A 16,346-nucleotide genomic window follows, 5' to 3' on the forward strand; every position below is an offset into this window, starting at 1 on the left:
GTTGGTGCCTTGTTGCGGCTTTACAGCTCACGACCAGTGAGTCACTGGTTCAGGTTTTTGGTCCTTCTGTTATTAACAGTGCATTTGTGAAATCTCGTTAATGAAATTTTATCTACTGAACCATCACTCACCCTCGTGCCAAATCCAACCAGTATGTGTGGTAAAAATGCCAAAACCTGCTCCACTGTAATCAGGCGTCACAGCACACCCATGACACTCTAGGTGTCTCGGGTGGGACCTAGATGATGAAGCATGCCACCAACTTGGTTGGTGGGTGAGGGGTCTTTTTAACATAACCTAAGTGTGTTTCTTTTCATAATTTTAGTGTTTGGAACATCACAGAAGTAGGTGGACACTTCAAAATGATCTATTACAAAACTACCTGTGTTCTGGGGTGGGTGGACACCTACGTTTTTGGTCCTGGGTGCAACCTTCATCTAGGGAAACCTACCAAACCCAGACATTTTTTAAAACTAGACACCCCAAGGAGTCCAGGGAGGTGTGGCTTGTGTGGCTCCCCCAACATTTTCTTACACAGACTCCTCTGCAAACTTCAAAATTTGCTTAAAACAATTATTTTCCTCACTTTTCTTTGAGGATCACCGCTCCGGCACAAATTTCCTACCATCCAGCATTCCCCCCAAGTCTCCCAAGTAAAATTATACCTCACTTGTGTAGGTCCCCAAAGCAGAGTCAACCTAAAGATGTATAAAAGGAAAAATATGTGCTTAGCAACTCGCTGTGCTATCCCCTCAATCTCTACAGGTTTTTGGCCTTTTTCTGTTGCAGGCACCTGGGACACCCACACAAGGGAGTTATAATTTTTTTTCGGGAGACTTGGGGAAACGTTGGGTGGAAGGACATTTGTGGCTCCTCTCAGATTCCAGAACTTTCGGTCACCGAAATGTGAGGAAAAAGTGTATTTTTTTGGCCAAATTTTGAAGTTTGCAAAGGATTTTCGGTAACTTAACCTGGCGAGAGCCCCACAAGTCACCCCATCTTGGATTCTCCTAGTTGTCTAGTTTTAAAAACTGAAAAGGTTTGGTAGGTTTCCCTAGGTACCTGGTAAGCTAGAGGCCAAAATTCACAGCTAGGCACTTTGCAAAAAACAGCTCTGTTTTCTTTGGGAAAATGTGATGTGCCCATGTTGAGTTTCCTGTCGCAGGCAGTAGGCCCACGCAAGTGAGGTACTATTTTTATCAGGAAACCTGGGGAAAACACAGAATAGAAGAACAAGTGCTATTGCCCCTTGTCTTTCTCTACATTTTTTCCTTTCAAATGTAAGACAGTGTGTAAGACATCTATTTGAGAAATGCCCTATAATTCACATGCTAGTATACGGACCCCGGAATTCAGAGATGTGCAAATAACCACTGCTTCTCAACACCTTATCTTGTGCCCAGTTTGGAAATGCAGAGGTTTACTTGATACATATTTTTCAATCTTTATATTTCACCAAATTAATTACTGTATACCCGGTATAAATGAAAACCCATTGCAAGGTGCAGCTACTTTACTGGCTCTGGGTACCTAGGGATCTTGATTAAACTACAAGCCCTGTATATCCCTGCAACCAGAAGAGTCCAGCAGACGTAACAGTATATTGCTTTTGTAAATCTGACATGGCACGAAAATGTTACAGAGTAAAACGTGGAGAGAAATGTCTGTTTTTTTCACCTCAATTTCAATATTTTAGCTGCTGTTTTCTGTAGGAAAGCTTATAGGATCTACATAAATGACACCTTGCTGAATTCAGATTTATGTCTATTTTTCAGAAACGCTTAGCATCCCGGGATACAGCATTGGTTTCATACCAATTTCTGTCACTAACTGGAAGGAGGCCAAAAGCACAAAAAATAGTGAAAATGGGGTATGTCCCAGTAAAATGCCAAAATTGTGTTTTAAAAAATGTGGTTTTCTGATTCAAGTCTGTCTGTTCCTGAAAGCTGGGGAGATGGCGATTTAGCACCGCAAACCCTTTGTTGATGCCATTTTCAGGGGAAAAAAACACAAGCCTTCTTCTACAGCGCTTTCCCCCCCCCCCCATTTTTTATTTTTATTTTATAAATGAAATATTTGCTGTATTTTGGCTAATTTCTTGGTCTCCACCAGGGGAACCCACAAACTCTGGGTACCTCTAGAATCCCTAGGATGTTGGAAAAAAGGATGCAAATTTGACATGGGTAGCTTATGTGAACAAAAAGTTATGGGGGCCTAAGCACAAACTGCCCCAAATAGCCAAAAAAAAAGGCCTGGCACCTGAGGGGAAAAGGCCTGTTGCAAAGGGGTAAAAGGTTTGGAAGACAACGAAGTGGACATGCAAAGGAAAACCAAAAGCTGATTAAGATAGTTGCTCAAGCACCTGCATTTCTGATTCTGGAAACAGTTTCTGGGTTTAGCAGTAGTAAATTAAAAAAGAAGACCTTGTGCAATATTTTGCAATTTTATAAAAACATTCCTTGAAGGTACATGCAGAAACTGTTACTTGACAATGTACACTTTTACTTCAAGGCTTGTGTTACTAATTGCAACTAGTGACAGACTTCAGAAATCCACAGCTAAAAACATTTATAGAGTAGGTTGAGGATTGAAATTTGAAATTGTAGTTTAATCATAGAAAACAACTTTGAATAATTTATCTTACCATCCTGGAGAACAGATGTGTTGGGTGGGTGTTGTGGCACAGTGCTGCTTGGTGGACGCAGTGGAGGCGCAGATGGCCTGTTCATCAACGTTCCATCAATAGGAGGTGGTCCCAGTGGTGGTTTAGGAGGCTGATAGGGTAAGCTTAATGGCTGATTCATCGGCAGAGTAGATACTAAAAATAAATCATAATTTTACATTAGAAGACCAGATATTTTTCAGTGTGACTTCATAAACACATTCATAATTCAGAATTGAATGGCTGAATTTATACAGCATATAGAAACAAGCATCTGCAATGCAACAGGTCTTGCATTTGGTTGAGTTAGAGCTATTGGCGTTCTAAATGCATAACTGGACTTTTCTTGCCAGAAATTGGCCAACCAGAATGAATGAAAGTGATGGGCGTGGTCAAAGCCCACAGAAAGTAGATTACAACATGTCGAGAGACAGCGCATACGTGCTCCCTAAGTTTGTCCTAACAAGATACCAAATTGATCCAGATGCCTCTAGTGTGCAGCCGACAGGCGTAAGTGCTTTCATCTCACAAGCCAGTGAGACCAGATGTGACCAGCAAGGACCCACTGGGCACATGTCCTGATGAACTGGCCTCCAGCGCCGACTAGTGCTCGTAAAACAGACCGCAAGTGCATTTATACGTGCAGTCCAGTCACCCCAGGTAATATTTATCATGCCTGGATCTCATTAACCCTTCAGCATGTAAACCCCGTAAAACAATTTGAAATGAAAACATGTTGGCAGATTCTAAGCAACAAGTTGTGAAATTCTGGCAATTGTTAATACTTTCTCTTGTAGCAAATTATGCAACTCCTACCTCCTTGATATTTTTATTTGAAATGAGCATTTCAAATAAACGCTTATTTTATATATCAACGTTTCAAAAACAGCTTTAAATGGGATATCACAATGTGTTTGTTTTTTAATATATGCATGTGGAAAGGCAAAAGATGCATTGTATTCTCACATAAGTGAGAGGAAACAAAAATCAGTTTCACGTAAGTCATGTCTGTCTTGCTCTCAGAAACGTGACAGTAAAATGTCTATTATACCAGCCGCTGAATCACATAATAAAAAAAATAAAAAAAACACAAAGTCCTCACAAGACGATATTTAAAAATATCTTCATCTTAAACAAAAAGAAAGATTGCAGCTGAGATTATTAACTGAACTGAATTGTCTGGGTACAAACACATGCTGAATGCAGGCCCTTCATGTCCAGTTGTAATTGCAGAGGCGGAACAAGCTCGAGCTCTATGTCTCTGAAACTGCAAGAAGCCAGAAGGAAGTAACAAACTTAAGACAGCTCTTAGAAAAAAATACAAGCATAAAGCAAGCAAGTCACCCCGTATTCGATAGTCAATCAATCTCTCTATCGTAAATGCAGCTGTTAAACTTTTCCATATTTATCATTCACCATCATTGGCCACAAGACGCTACCCATTAAATTGACTGCGTAACACATAACGCATTTAATGCGCATGTTTATTTTTTTGGAAAGTAAAAGTTTAAATCTAAAATAAACTGTATATATATATATATTTTTTACTTAAGAAATTAATTTGGGTCACATCGCATACGGTGACTTTTGCCATGAGAAAAAAGCACAGCACAAGAGAGACTAGAAAAACAAGCAGTGGTGCAGGAAGGGCGGCAGCAATGATGGGAGGGAGGGGGTGTGAGCGAGGCAACAGAGGGCCAAGGATGGCCAGCAAAAAGGATCAATCAGTGAAGTCTGCTGGGAGGAGAAAAGAGGGGTCATGACACGCTCTAACAGGAGGAAGAATGAACGCAGTAGGACGGCCAACAAAAATGTTCTGTAAGCGAAATCGCCCGAGAGGAAACTAAGCACAAAAAGGAAGGGACATTTAGAAAAATGCACCAATAAAAAGGGAAGCATTTAAGACCAGCACAACAAAGAACGAATGGCAAAAGTGAGAGTGGTTAAAAGCAAATATATTGAATGCAGCATGTCTTGCAGACAGCACTGCGTGCTGCCTAGGCTCAACCTAAAAATTGCAGTTCTCACACCTAACAATTACTATTTTCAGTCTATAAACCGCCCAGAGTCTCTCCTATCTCACAAAAGAACACAAGGCAAAATGCAATTTAGCATAAATTCAAGTAGAGCATTCAACAAAGGTGCATCTGTGGGATAGCTAAAACGGGACACAGGAAAAACGATCATAAAACCTGTACTTATAGTAATCAGATTTTGTTACTCACATTTTCTGGAAAGTTGTGCCAGTTGCTGGATTTTCAGTTTCTGGAAATCTGTGTGTCTGTGTCATCTTAGAGATGCAAGAAGACTGCGCAGAAAGCAGCAACAGTAAGCTTGGGAGAACTTCTATTTGTCCTTTTGCTGGGATTCATAACACATCAAAAATATAGGGCTGGTGAGGAATGCAACAAAATAGGGCTTCTGGTTGCTGCTGTTGCAGCATACATTATGGGAGTGATAAAGGAGGAGTTAAAATTAGCAATGTGTCCTCAGAATACACTGCTCATAAGTAGACTGAAGCTGCAGTTTGCTCATCCACTCTCTGCACAAGTGAAGAAATAATTTTTCCAAGAATCAACTTGAAGAAGAGTCCTTAAGAAATTAGAATAATCACCTAGGAAGGAGCTCGCTCTTAGTCCATGATTAGTAAGAAGAGAAACCCATCTATTTTTAATTCTAACTTGGTGAAGAGCTTCCTGGGTGGGTGTGAATGAAAACTGTGCTAATAAAGTCTTAAAAACAGATAGAAGTGCTGGAATTGAAGGAAGGAATGAAAAATCAGTTTAAGACCTCGTATGATCCCTTGGCTGCATACACGAGATGAGACACATCCCAACCAAATTAAATTTCACTGTACTAAAGCCAAACCATCTGCACCATACTACAGCCAGGAACTGTGATAGCAAACTTGACTGCAGATACTGGAAAAAAACTGCAATAAACTCAGCAGCCAGATAACCTTACCTTCTAGAAACACTGCACCAACCGCAGACAGCGGATTGGAGAACCTAAGACCGCCTACTACAGAAGTACCATCACACAAATGCCTGAAGGCACAATGACGAAGTGCTGAAAAGCGGCTGTGGAATTACAGAAGCCAAAAGGCATGGGTAAGTACTTCATAATGTATGTACTTGATTTTAAAGGCCGTCTTCTATCCAACACCTTCCTTAATCCTCACCAGGATGTATGCACCTCACAGGTCAATGTTTGGACAAATTTATCTGATCAAATAAGAGAGAAATAAGTGGTAATGGATGTCTATTACAAGGTGTAATAGCATTCAACTCCCTGTGGCACACCCAAGGACTATACTCACCATCCGGTTTTACAGTACAGTATTAAAAAAAAAGATGGGAGACCCAGCTGGAGAAACTGAATGGCAAATTAATCACTTCAAGATTCTCTTCTATCCTTTTCACAATACTGCTTTTCCTTTAGGGTGGCTGGATATATTCACCAATTTGGTATACTTGCTTGAAGCAGCAAAGTAATAGCACAGTCTTAAGTGTAATGGGGTGGTAATGTATTAGCCCCTTTTTGCTGAAGGCATTTGTAACTTTCTCATAAGTTGGCTGGAAAGTTTCATTCTCAGTCTTCTTTTGAAGAGTAAAACAGTCCAAGAATTGGGATATTTTTATTTCAGTTCGAGGCTAACAATGCTTTAGGTAATGCTTAGAGTGAAGAATGATTTTGAAGTGAAAGGCTTGGAAGTGGTGGAGAAGGCTTGCACGATGTGCACAAGATGAGAGGAAAATAGCAGCCAAACCTAGACCAAATGGAACACCGTACAAAACTATCAAAAGCCCTGAGGAACTAACAAGAGGTCAGTGCTACATGCACACAAGAGTGAGGAATACACACTCTGTGTGAATACAATAGACATGTGACTAAGAAAGGCCCAAGAAGGGACCCAAGTATTATCCTGGGAGATTCAGTGAAGAGTAAGTAGCCAAGACCAAGGGGCAGAAGAATATCAGGCAAGGAGCAGGAGGACAAGGAAGAACGTGTATATCTTGTAACTGAAGGATGGGAATAAAGAGCTCCTGTTGCTCAGCAAACCCAACTAATTTAAGTCCTTTAAAAATACTATTTAATATTAATTCCAAAGTAGGAAGACAACAGCAAGCAAATTATAACAAAATGTGATGTGGTAAAGGTTTGGCTAGGTAAAAGGAAACAAAACTTTGAATGTTTAGACAGAGAAAAGTCCTATGAATGAGCTACTGATCAGGACTTCACTTTAAAGGGCAAGTATGAGTTCAGAAGTTCTGTTGATAGATCAGGTGGTGTTACATGCATAATGGACTAGACTGCAGTACAAAGTTAAGCTGAGGTTGATAAGGGAACCACAGTTCTTGATTTCACTAAGAAAACATTCTGCTAGTGCCTTGCACCACTCTACAAGCAACAAAGAAGCGTAAACACTTCGGTTTTGAGTGCTCTCTGTAAAGGGTTTTATGGTGTTGACAGCCTTCTTTACTGCTGCAAGAATAGAAGACAGGGACAAAAAATATTACTGGCTTGTTGATTTCACGCTTAAAAGATTCCACTTCAGATTTGTGCTTAATATAGCCACTTTGGGGGTAAATATTTTTTTAATGAGCACTGTATTCTACTCTGATCCGGACACTGAGCACAGAATTTCCTAACTAGCATACAGGAAAGTAAAACATCTATTAAGGATGGAAATTAATGACTATCCAGTAAGATGAGAATGTTTTTTATCCTTGTGTGCTAGTATTCATGGACTGTGCAGTGATACCATTATCTTTATCTAACTTGGTCATCCTATTCTTTTAATAAGGCTCTTCTTCATTTCAAGGTCAGAGTCCGTACAGACTCGAGAGAACAGGTCCCGCGTTTAATGGTATGAAGTGAGGTTGCATATTTTTGTTAAAATAACAGCATCCAAGGAGGATTTATTGGGAAGAACATCAAAAACTAGTCATCCTGAAACACTTGGAGATGGCTGTATCTCAACGCATTTCCTGGAGACGCTAAGTGGGAAATTTTCCCAGGGTTCTGGTTTACCAAAAGTTAACCTTTTCTTGTTGGTAGCTTTGTAATGACAAACTGAATATCATCCCCACTATTTAGCCCGATATTCCTTAAATGCTAGCTATGAAAATGTGCAATTTAACTTTTGTAGATTACAATTACATAGAATGTTTTTTTTTTTTATTTGCAGTATGGTCGTATGGAACGTCGTGTTGCCTGACATACACAGAAACACGACTGGCATTTATCTCAACCACACTGAAAGTGATGCAGTAAACAGCCAGCAGTATAGCTGTCAGTCATGGGAAGAACTAGTACTGAAAGCAGACCAGCAGGGCCAGTATTTAATTACAGGCAACTGACTTGTGACACAAGGATATGTGGACAGTAACTTGCCATAATCCATTGTGAGAACACAATTCAGAGCTAGTATGTTTCTCATTAGAGCCAAGCATTCCTCCTTCCCCACGGCATACTGTACATGAGGAAAATCAAATTGGTCATACACTAAGTAGCTCTGCACAAGTGCATTTTCTGCAGTGCTTCCCATCTGTTTTTGTGCAGCACTGGTGCCAGTCACCTGTTTATAGTTGTTGGTATTGTCAGGGCTCAAACGTTTCAGCCAGTTCCATCCTTCTGAAAAAGGGCTTGAATTCTCCTGCAGCAGCCTGTTGTTAGAGTTTAACTCAGGTGGGAAACATGCATGTTTTTACACGTTTCTTTACACAATCATCATGCTAAACAATCACTGAGAAAGTCATTAGGTCTGAGTGGCTGCCATCCTTTTGGTTTTCCAACAAGATTTGTTTTGATATGATTTTTGTAAAACGTTATAACAGAAACTGTTTTTTTATTTCATAGATCTTGTCTGTGTTTGATTTATCAAAAGCACAGCGGGCCAGTAGTGCCTGCCACTAAGAGGAACTACATTTGTGTATGCACATGCACACTGTACAAAAGCTTAATACCAAAACTCACAGTATGTTAGTCAAAGGCTGAAGTGGACCCTCCCATTTCCCCATGCTGCAGTGGGTGGAAGAAAAATGTGTATGACACAGCAATAGATAAAGAAGGATGGCTATATATAGCCCCTATAAGTACATTTTATGCATCATTTTATTAAAATCAAAAGCTGCCAAGCATTCAACAATATTTAAAAATAAAATGTCAAAGTACAAATGTTTCTACTCTCAAATGCACACATTGCATTAGGAGCCCCTATCACTGAAGGAAACTGCTTTGCGTGTGGAAGTGCTCTTTTTGAAAAGGGCAGCATACAGTCAGTAGTAGTGAAGTTAAGCAATGGCTGAACTGGGCTGACCCATTTGAAGATGCTGTAGTGGATGCAAGAATAATGTCATGGACACAATAACAGACCAATGAATTAAGAAGACTGGCTGAAAATCCATGTATTTTATATGTATAATTTTAGAATAATCAAAAGATCTTCACTAATACAAGAAATAACAAGCAGAGGCATAGCCAATAGGTTTCGCATTTTATAAGTGTTTAACCATGCAGCACATGGGCACATAGTTACGTGTTTAACCATGCATCACAGCAACTTGAGGGTGCCGATATATAGCCCTACGTGAACCGGTACTCGCTCAGACAGTCACTCTGCAATGGCGCTTCTGGCTGTGGCAGTGCAAAGCAAGTACACAGTTTTGGACACAAAAGGATGGGCTTGCAGAAACTGGGGCTGGAGAAAAGAAGTCAGATGTACAACTCAACAGAAGCTATGGTGAAAACTGGAGTCAAAGGGAGGAAGAGCTCAGGAGAGCACCCTGTGGTGAAAGGATCGCAGATTGGATTAAAGGCAAACCCGAAACCAGACAGGAGGAGGAAGGAGTGACCATCACACTCTAACAGGAGGAAGCACGAATGCTCGTGAATGTAGTGCGAGGCCAACAAAAAAGATCTTAGTGAAATCGCATGGGAGGGAACTAAGCACACATGGAGGGACATTTAGAAAAATGCACCAATAAAAACGAAGCATTTAAGACAAGCACAGCAAAGCACGAATTGCAAGAGTGGGGTGGTTAAAGCCCACTGACTGAATACAGCATGTCTTGCAGGCCTGCCTAGACTCGACCTAAAAATCTGTGTGATTGGACATGGTGTTAGGTTTTACACAAAGTTCACCACGTTAACATAGCACACTGCGACATCCTATAGTAAACATCCTTTTGCTATGCTTTCTACTGTAACATTCTATAATAGCATAGCATACCATGGTAAAGTAGAAAGCAAACAGCAGAATTCTGTCTATGCCAGTTACAGCTGCAAGACATAGGTCTGGTGAACCTTTAACATAAGCAATCTGTATTAACATGTGTGCACCTTTACGAGAAAACAAAAGGAGATTAGCAGCCAAAGTTGTTTTCAGAAGCAAGTCACAACCACTAAGCCTAAGTAGTTATTACGACGATAGCCATAATTGATATTGCCTAGTCAAAAATGTATTCTAACTCAGTTAACCAGAATCTCACAAACTTTCACAATTATGTTAATCACATCACTTGCATGACACAATTATAATGCAGGAGGTTTTTTTTAATGACAAAGTCACTTTGAAAATTGTTGTATTTTCTTAATACTAAAGCTTGAGTCCACCCATTGGATATTCTGTTTTATCACTCTTTGATGTGGGTGATGGGTTTAAAAAAAACTTATATTTGCGAAATGATGGATCTGATTTATCTCTAAATATACCAATATAATAATTGTATTTACCCTGATGAAGTCATTTGCGACAATTTTCGCATGGCGAAACGTGTTGGCTGTTGACATTTGGCTATCTTTGTTTGCTTCATCTTTAAATAAACAACAAGAAGATTCGATACAAGATGCTGGCTGTTGACTGTTGTGTATTGGGACATTATGACAAGAAGAGGATTGGATTTATTACTATTGACACGAACATTAACACATTGATTTACATGAGTGCCTCGGGTATTTTGAACTTTCACAATTTGGTAACTCTTGCCACAGACAAGAGTGACTTCCTTTTGATACTTTAAAAACAAATCTTTCTGAGTGAACCAGGATACAGGACTTTGAGAACTCAAGCAAATAAAGACACAATAAGTAGGAGCACTTTATTGGCATGGACAGCAGACTGTACTTGTACTCGAGGCGTACGCATTATTTTTATCATGTATTTATATAATTAATGCTTATCATTCCTACTCTTTGCTGTAACAGATTGAGTCGATGTCGGAGAATTAATCACTATACTACACTATGTGATGAAATCTTGTTATTAAGCCCTCCACGTTTGAGATGATTTTAAGTGTTTTAGCAGCTTATGCATTTCCACTGCCAAAGTGCTTGAAATAAAAGAACATATTCATCAAAATCAATCAAACTAGAGTATAAACTATCCAAAAATCATAATGGACACCCATTTCAAATTTTGATTGATTAAACAGACTTCTGACTCCTGCATTTGGATATATTGCTCAATTGTTTTAGTATTGCTTCCTTTTCCTTCACAACACTTATCCTCGCCCTACCATCAAGCTCTACCATTTGTCAATGTTTTTAATTTCCCATTCTAACTGCTGGTTGGAATATGCCAGTTTCTACCAACAGGCGCATTCTGTGTATCACTATTTACTTATACGTAGCCTGATGTTGTGCAGACTCCACCTAGGTGGATTTCAGAGCACTGTACAGTCAGGAATCGATGAACACAGCCAAATGTAGAACTTACAGGCAAGAAAGTGTATGGGGTTATAATGCTGATATTTGAGAACTTGAGGAACAAGGATATCGAAGGATGACACAGAGCGTGATACACAAATTATAAAAATTGCAGTCAGAAAAACAGCATCAAAGACCACATTTTAGCTACAAATAGGGGGCAGCTCCGTAATGCAAGAAACTCAACGGAAACAAGCACTTGTAGACATCTGCATTTCTGATATAAATTTAAGACTGAGCTAAGAACACGGACAAGTCCAGCAAGCTCAAATAGAGTAAGGAAGAAGGGTTAAGTTAATAGGGTGATGATATAATTTTGAGGACAGTGATAAAGAAAAAGGTGACAAAGTGATCTATAACAGTAAGAGAAGTGGCAGCGCAAGGCCCACCCAGTAGATAGAGTATAGAGAGAGAGAGAGCAGCAAAGAAATGCTACACATGAATCATAAGATTCTTAAAACCTGTAGTGGAAAGAGTTTTCCCATAAATGCAGCATCTAACATGGAAGGGTTCAGCACGAAGGACAGCTCTCAAGGGTTAAAGTGTCTTTGTTGGAGAGGCCAGTGAGGAAAGCAGAACCATAGTCAAGACAGAAGATTACATAACTGCGAGAACTAGCTTCATATCTTATGTGAGAGGATATGCTTTAACTTCTTCAGTTTATAAAGATGGAATCTGAAAGACTACACAAAAGCTGTGCACTTTGAGTATTAGGTTTTAATTGAAAAGACAACAAAGGGACATAGCGGTGTAACTAGTTTAGGAGTAAAGTTGCAGAATAACTACTCAAACCAAAATAAATTGGTAGTTTTGTTAACATTTGGAGGTAAGCAGAAGTAGCTCAGCCTTTAAAGCATTGAATTTTAAGTGCTTTGGCTTTATAGACTTGTGAAAGTTATCCAATGAGGATTTTATCTTGAAGATAGATTACGGGGAGACAAATCTGAGATTATTGAAGGTGTCACCAGTGTATTAAAGAAGCTAAATGCCAAGATATTTAATTAAGTCTCCCCAAAGGGAGGATACCACAAAAGATGAAAGTTGGGTCTGAAAACAAGCTATCCATGTTTACTATTTAGGAGGGGTCTGAGAGATAAGAATAAAATCATTCCTGACTGTTAACTCAAAGTCTATCCTATTTTTCACTGTACACAAAGACGTGACGGTCTATATCATAGTAGATTGTGGTTAAATCCAACAGGATGAGGAAGCAAAGGTGGCCTTCAAAGGTATGGAGGGCATCCTCACCATTAATGTTGCGCAGCACATACTGTGCCCTCCCTTGAACCCAGACAAACGTATCCAGGCGGTCATCTTCCTGGATATGCTTTAACTATTGGCAGGAGACAATTCTCAATAAACTTAGTAAGAAAGGGAGAGGTAAGCTATGGGGTAATAGGTCTCAGCATTAGAGGGATCATGTTCAGTTTTTAGGAAGAGTTTTGACGTGCAGCTTTGAGGTAGTTCAGTAGGACACGTTTAAAGAGAGGAAGTGGTGCAGGCCAGCTAATGAGTGAGAAAGACTTGAACAAGTTCTGTGAAAGGGGGTGGACTTGGTCACTAGAAGACCAAGACTGTTTTGCATTGCGGTCTGTAGCAAAAAAGACTCTTTCAAAGGTGTGAGAGAACAAGTTTTGAGGAGGGATCCGCTTGGTGCAAGGATGGTATGAAGAAGTAACAGTGAGTATGTTAAGAGAGTTTTGCCTTGAGTAAAGAAATGGTATTGGATGCATCCAGTTCTGTTCTAGTTTTGTCAGAGAAAAAAAAAAAACAGGCAAATGAATTACATCGGTTAACTTCACTAACAGAAGGAGGAGTATACTTGGACCAAATGGAATGCCAGACAAAACGAACAAAAGCTCTGAGAAACTAAGCAGAGGTCAGTGCCACGTGCATATGAGAGTGAGGACGACACACTCTAGGGCTAGATTTTAGTTTATTCAGTAGGGGAAGTAACAAGAGTTTTCATGACTTTTAAATCTTCTAATAAAGGGTTTGTTAGACCCAAGGCTTGATGCAAGCAGCTTAGAGGTTTTTGAGTTGTTCAGAATTTTTGGGGTTTGATGGGTGAGGTCACGAGTGATAGGAGATAGGCTGACAGAACAGTCTTTTTAATTCCAAGAGAAGACTGAGGGTGGGGATGCAGTTGGCTAAAAAAGGGTGGAGGAGTTTGAAGAGCTTATATTATCTTTATCTAGAAGCTGGCAGGGACAATACCATGTACCACGGATACAGCTTTAAGATGGAATTAAGCATACTGCAAGGTTGTACGTGAATGCACACTAGAAATAACTGGCTGGCATTCCCTTCCATTTAGTTTGTCGTTTCTATCCTTTTATTCTGAGACTTAATTTCTGCAACAAAAACATATTACTACCTTAGTCTCTTATGGTACAAGCACTCACTCAGAAAAATATATTCTTAGGTTTCAAGATGCTGCAAAAATCACCAGGTGAAGTGTAATGTGCTCCTTAACAAAAATGAGCCTGTGAAAACACTGCCTTTGCTGTAATCCGGGGCAGTAAAGTAGACAAGAAAACTTTTGCTGGACAGACAGTACATGTAAAAAAAAAAAAAGTTTTGACACTCAAAGGACAAAACTGATACATTTATGGGACTCTTCCAACAAACTGCAGAATTAAAGCATTTACTAATGTGTGAGATTTCTCCTACACAGCTGCAAATATGGAAGGACTTACAAGTAGGAACCAGGAGACGAAAGGGGAAGTGCTAGACAGTTTTCCTTTTAAGTAACATAAAAGGTAGTGTACAATGGGAGATCACCTTTATACTCACACCATGGCACAGAGTGCTGCCATAAAACCCGATCTGTGTTCTTTGAACCTCAGAGTGCATTTATCATTATGGCAAGGTGCATTTGCTCTGCTGCACCACGTCATGAGGTCTTGCTAAAGCCATACAGGGAGATCGCTACAGCAGTCATAGCCTCTCATCTTAAGCATGCTGGGTTCAATTGGTAACCACAAAACCATGAAGGCAATCCAGATTAAGTTTAACAAGAAAGCAGGATTGAATTTGAAATGCAATGTATATTTTTGTTTAAGCCCTAAGAGCAGTAGAAGAGAGAAGCAAATGAAAATCGGGGAATGATCAGCCCATTCTACGATGATGAGGTCCAAGGTTTGTACATTCTTCTCTTTAGCAAAAATGTTAAGACTAGAACCTTTGCCTTGGTTATGTTTAAGTAGTCACTGACTGAAAGAAAGGATGACTAAGTGACAGAGATTCCTTCCTCTTGATGTTCATGCCTCCTAAAAGGACAGTATTAAAGCGGAAATGGAGGTAAAAGGTGATGGGTTCAATTAGTTAATTTAAGAAAGTGGTATTCCCAAAAGGGAGGTACACAGCAACAAGCAAAAGTCTGGTCATGGTAAATGAGGATCAATCAACTAGAAGTTTTGGGGAGTAGAAACAGTGGTTAAATCAAGTCATGATTAAACATAGGATACATGGGGCAATATTTGTTTTTAGGTGGACCCCTGTAAATGACGCAAGACATGGAGGGATTAAACTTTAGATCTAAATTAATTATGAAGTGTTTGAAACTTTTAAGCACCTGCAGTAGGGCGCTAGGGGTCCAGGCCATTAGCAATACATAATCGGCAAACAGGTGAGCAGGGAAAGGGCATAAGTCGATCTGTTGTAGATCTTCATACAGTCCTAGAAGTTTCCTCTCTTACTGGTTGATATAAATCATGAACAGAAAGGGTGCCAAAAGGCAACCCTGTTTCAGTCCCTCTGCTTACATTAAACAATTTGAACCGTCCACAATATCTCCCAAATCTCACCCTCCCTGTTATAACAGAAGAGATGTCTCCCAGCAGGTTCAAGGTAGCCAAGTCTACACAATGTTCCCTGATCATGGACTACAGTTTACTATGGTTAATTCATTCAAACACGCTAGATAGGTACATGACTCATGTGAAATGTACCCTTTTTAGTCAGTGTTTATATGTCAATAATAAGGTTGAGGCACTGTACCCATGCCCGTCCGAATCCAAATTGTATACTCAAGGGAACCTTCTGCTCCTTGGCACCAAGTTTCTAGTCTTGATAACAGGATTCTACCTGCGACTTTATGTTGGAAATCTAGTAAGGGCTTTGCAGGAATAACAGACTCCCAATGGTTGCCCATAAAGTTTGGTATAATTACTGCTCTGGACCAGGTGTCCAACTTCCCACTCCTGCAGATGACACACAGGACATTTCTCAGGAGAGGCGTCCATAGGTCAAGCTCGTCCTTGAAGAGATCTACTGGGGTCCTATCATGGCCTGGAGCTTTCTTGCTACTACTGCTTTTAAAGGTTTGGATAACTTCCTTTAGGGTAAACACAAGTCGATCAGTGAAGGTTATACAACTTGTATATAGGGGATTTTGTTAATATTAGCCTTGCTTGCCTCCCCATTATCCCCACCACATGAAGCATCGACATCAATCTAAAGTGACTGATCCAGTGCGGGGGGTCCCTACTGTATCAATGCTCCTAAAATACAGTTGATTAATGATCCACCAGAAACCTGCATTGCTCCCTAATTTGGTGGCCTGAAGTAATACATCCCAGGCCTTTGATTCGCTCCGCCCTTTCCTGGCAAGCAACATCTCCTTATACTTGCATCTGCAGTTCCTAATTATTAATTTACTTCTAGGTTTTGCTTCCAAGGTATTTTTATCTCTCTATTTGCCACAGAGCGGTTATCGTTCAAACATTTTTTTGGGGTGGAGGGGTGTATCCGTGAGTGGCCTACTGGTTAAGAACTTTTTATTATGAGAGAATCACAAAGATTTTAACACTAGTCACATCAGCCTCGCCGTCTAAACAAGTTTGCCCACAATTCCAGTGCTCCTTTATCAAACCCTTGAGATTGATCTTACATCATTTTAGCGCTCAGCCATTGTTCCCTCCACCCACTTCCTCCTTACCGGTTACAAAAGGTACAATTGTGTGCCTATCAA

At 40.0% G+C, this 16,346-nt stretch overlaps 1 protein-coding gene across 1 annotated transcript in view; it reads right to left on the bottom strand.

Moving 5' to 3' along the window:
• The window catches only part of SEC24A (SEC24 homolog A, COPII coat complex component), a 446,244-nt gene that overhangs the window by 345,096 nt on the left and 84,802 nt on the right, over positions 1-16,346 (bottom strand). Inside the window, exon 3 of the mRNA XM_069199250.1 lies at positions 2,645-2,818. Within this exon, the coding sequence (XP_069055351.1) occupies positions 2,645-2,818 (174 nt within the window). The remainder of the gene's footprint in view (positions 1-2,644; positions 2,819-16,346) is intronic.

The sequence above is a fragment of the Pleurodeles waltl genome, chromosome 7 (genome assembly GCF_031143425.1).
Source record: "Pleurodeles waltl isolate 20211129_DDA chromosome 7, aPleWal1.hap1.20221129, whole genome shotgun sequence".
Classification (NCBI taxonomy): domain Eukaryota; kingdom Metazoa; phylum Chordata; class Amphibia; order Caudata; family Salamandridae; genus Pleurodeles; species Pleurodeles waltl.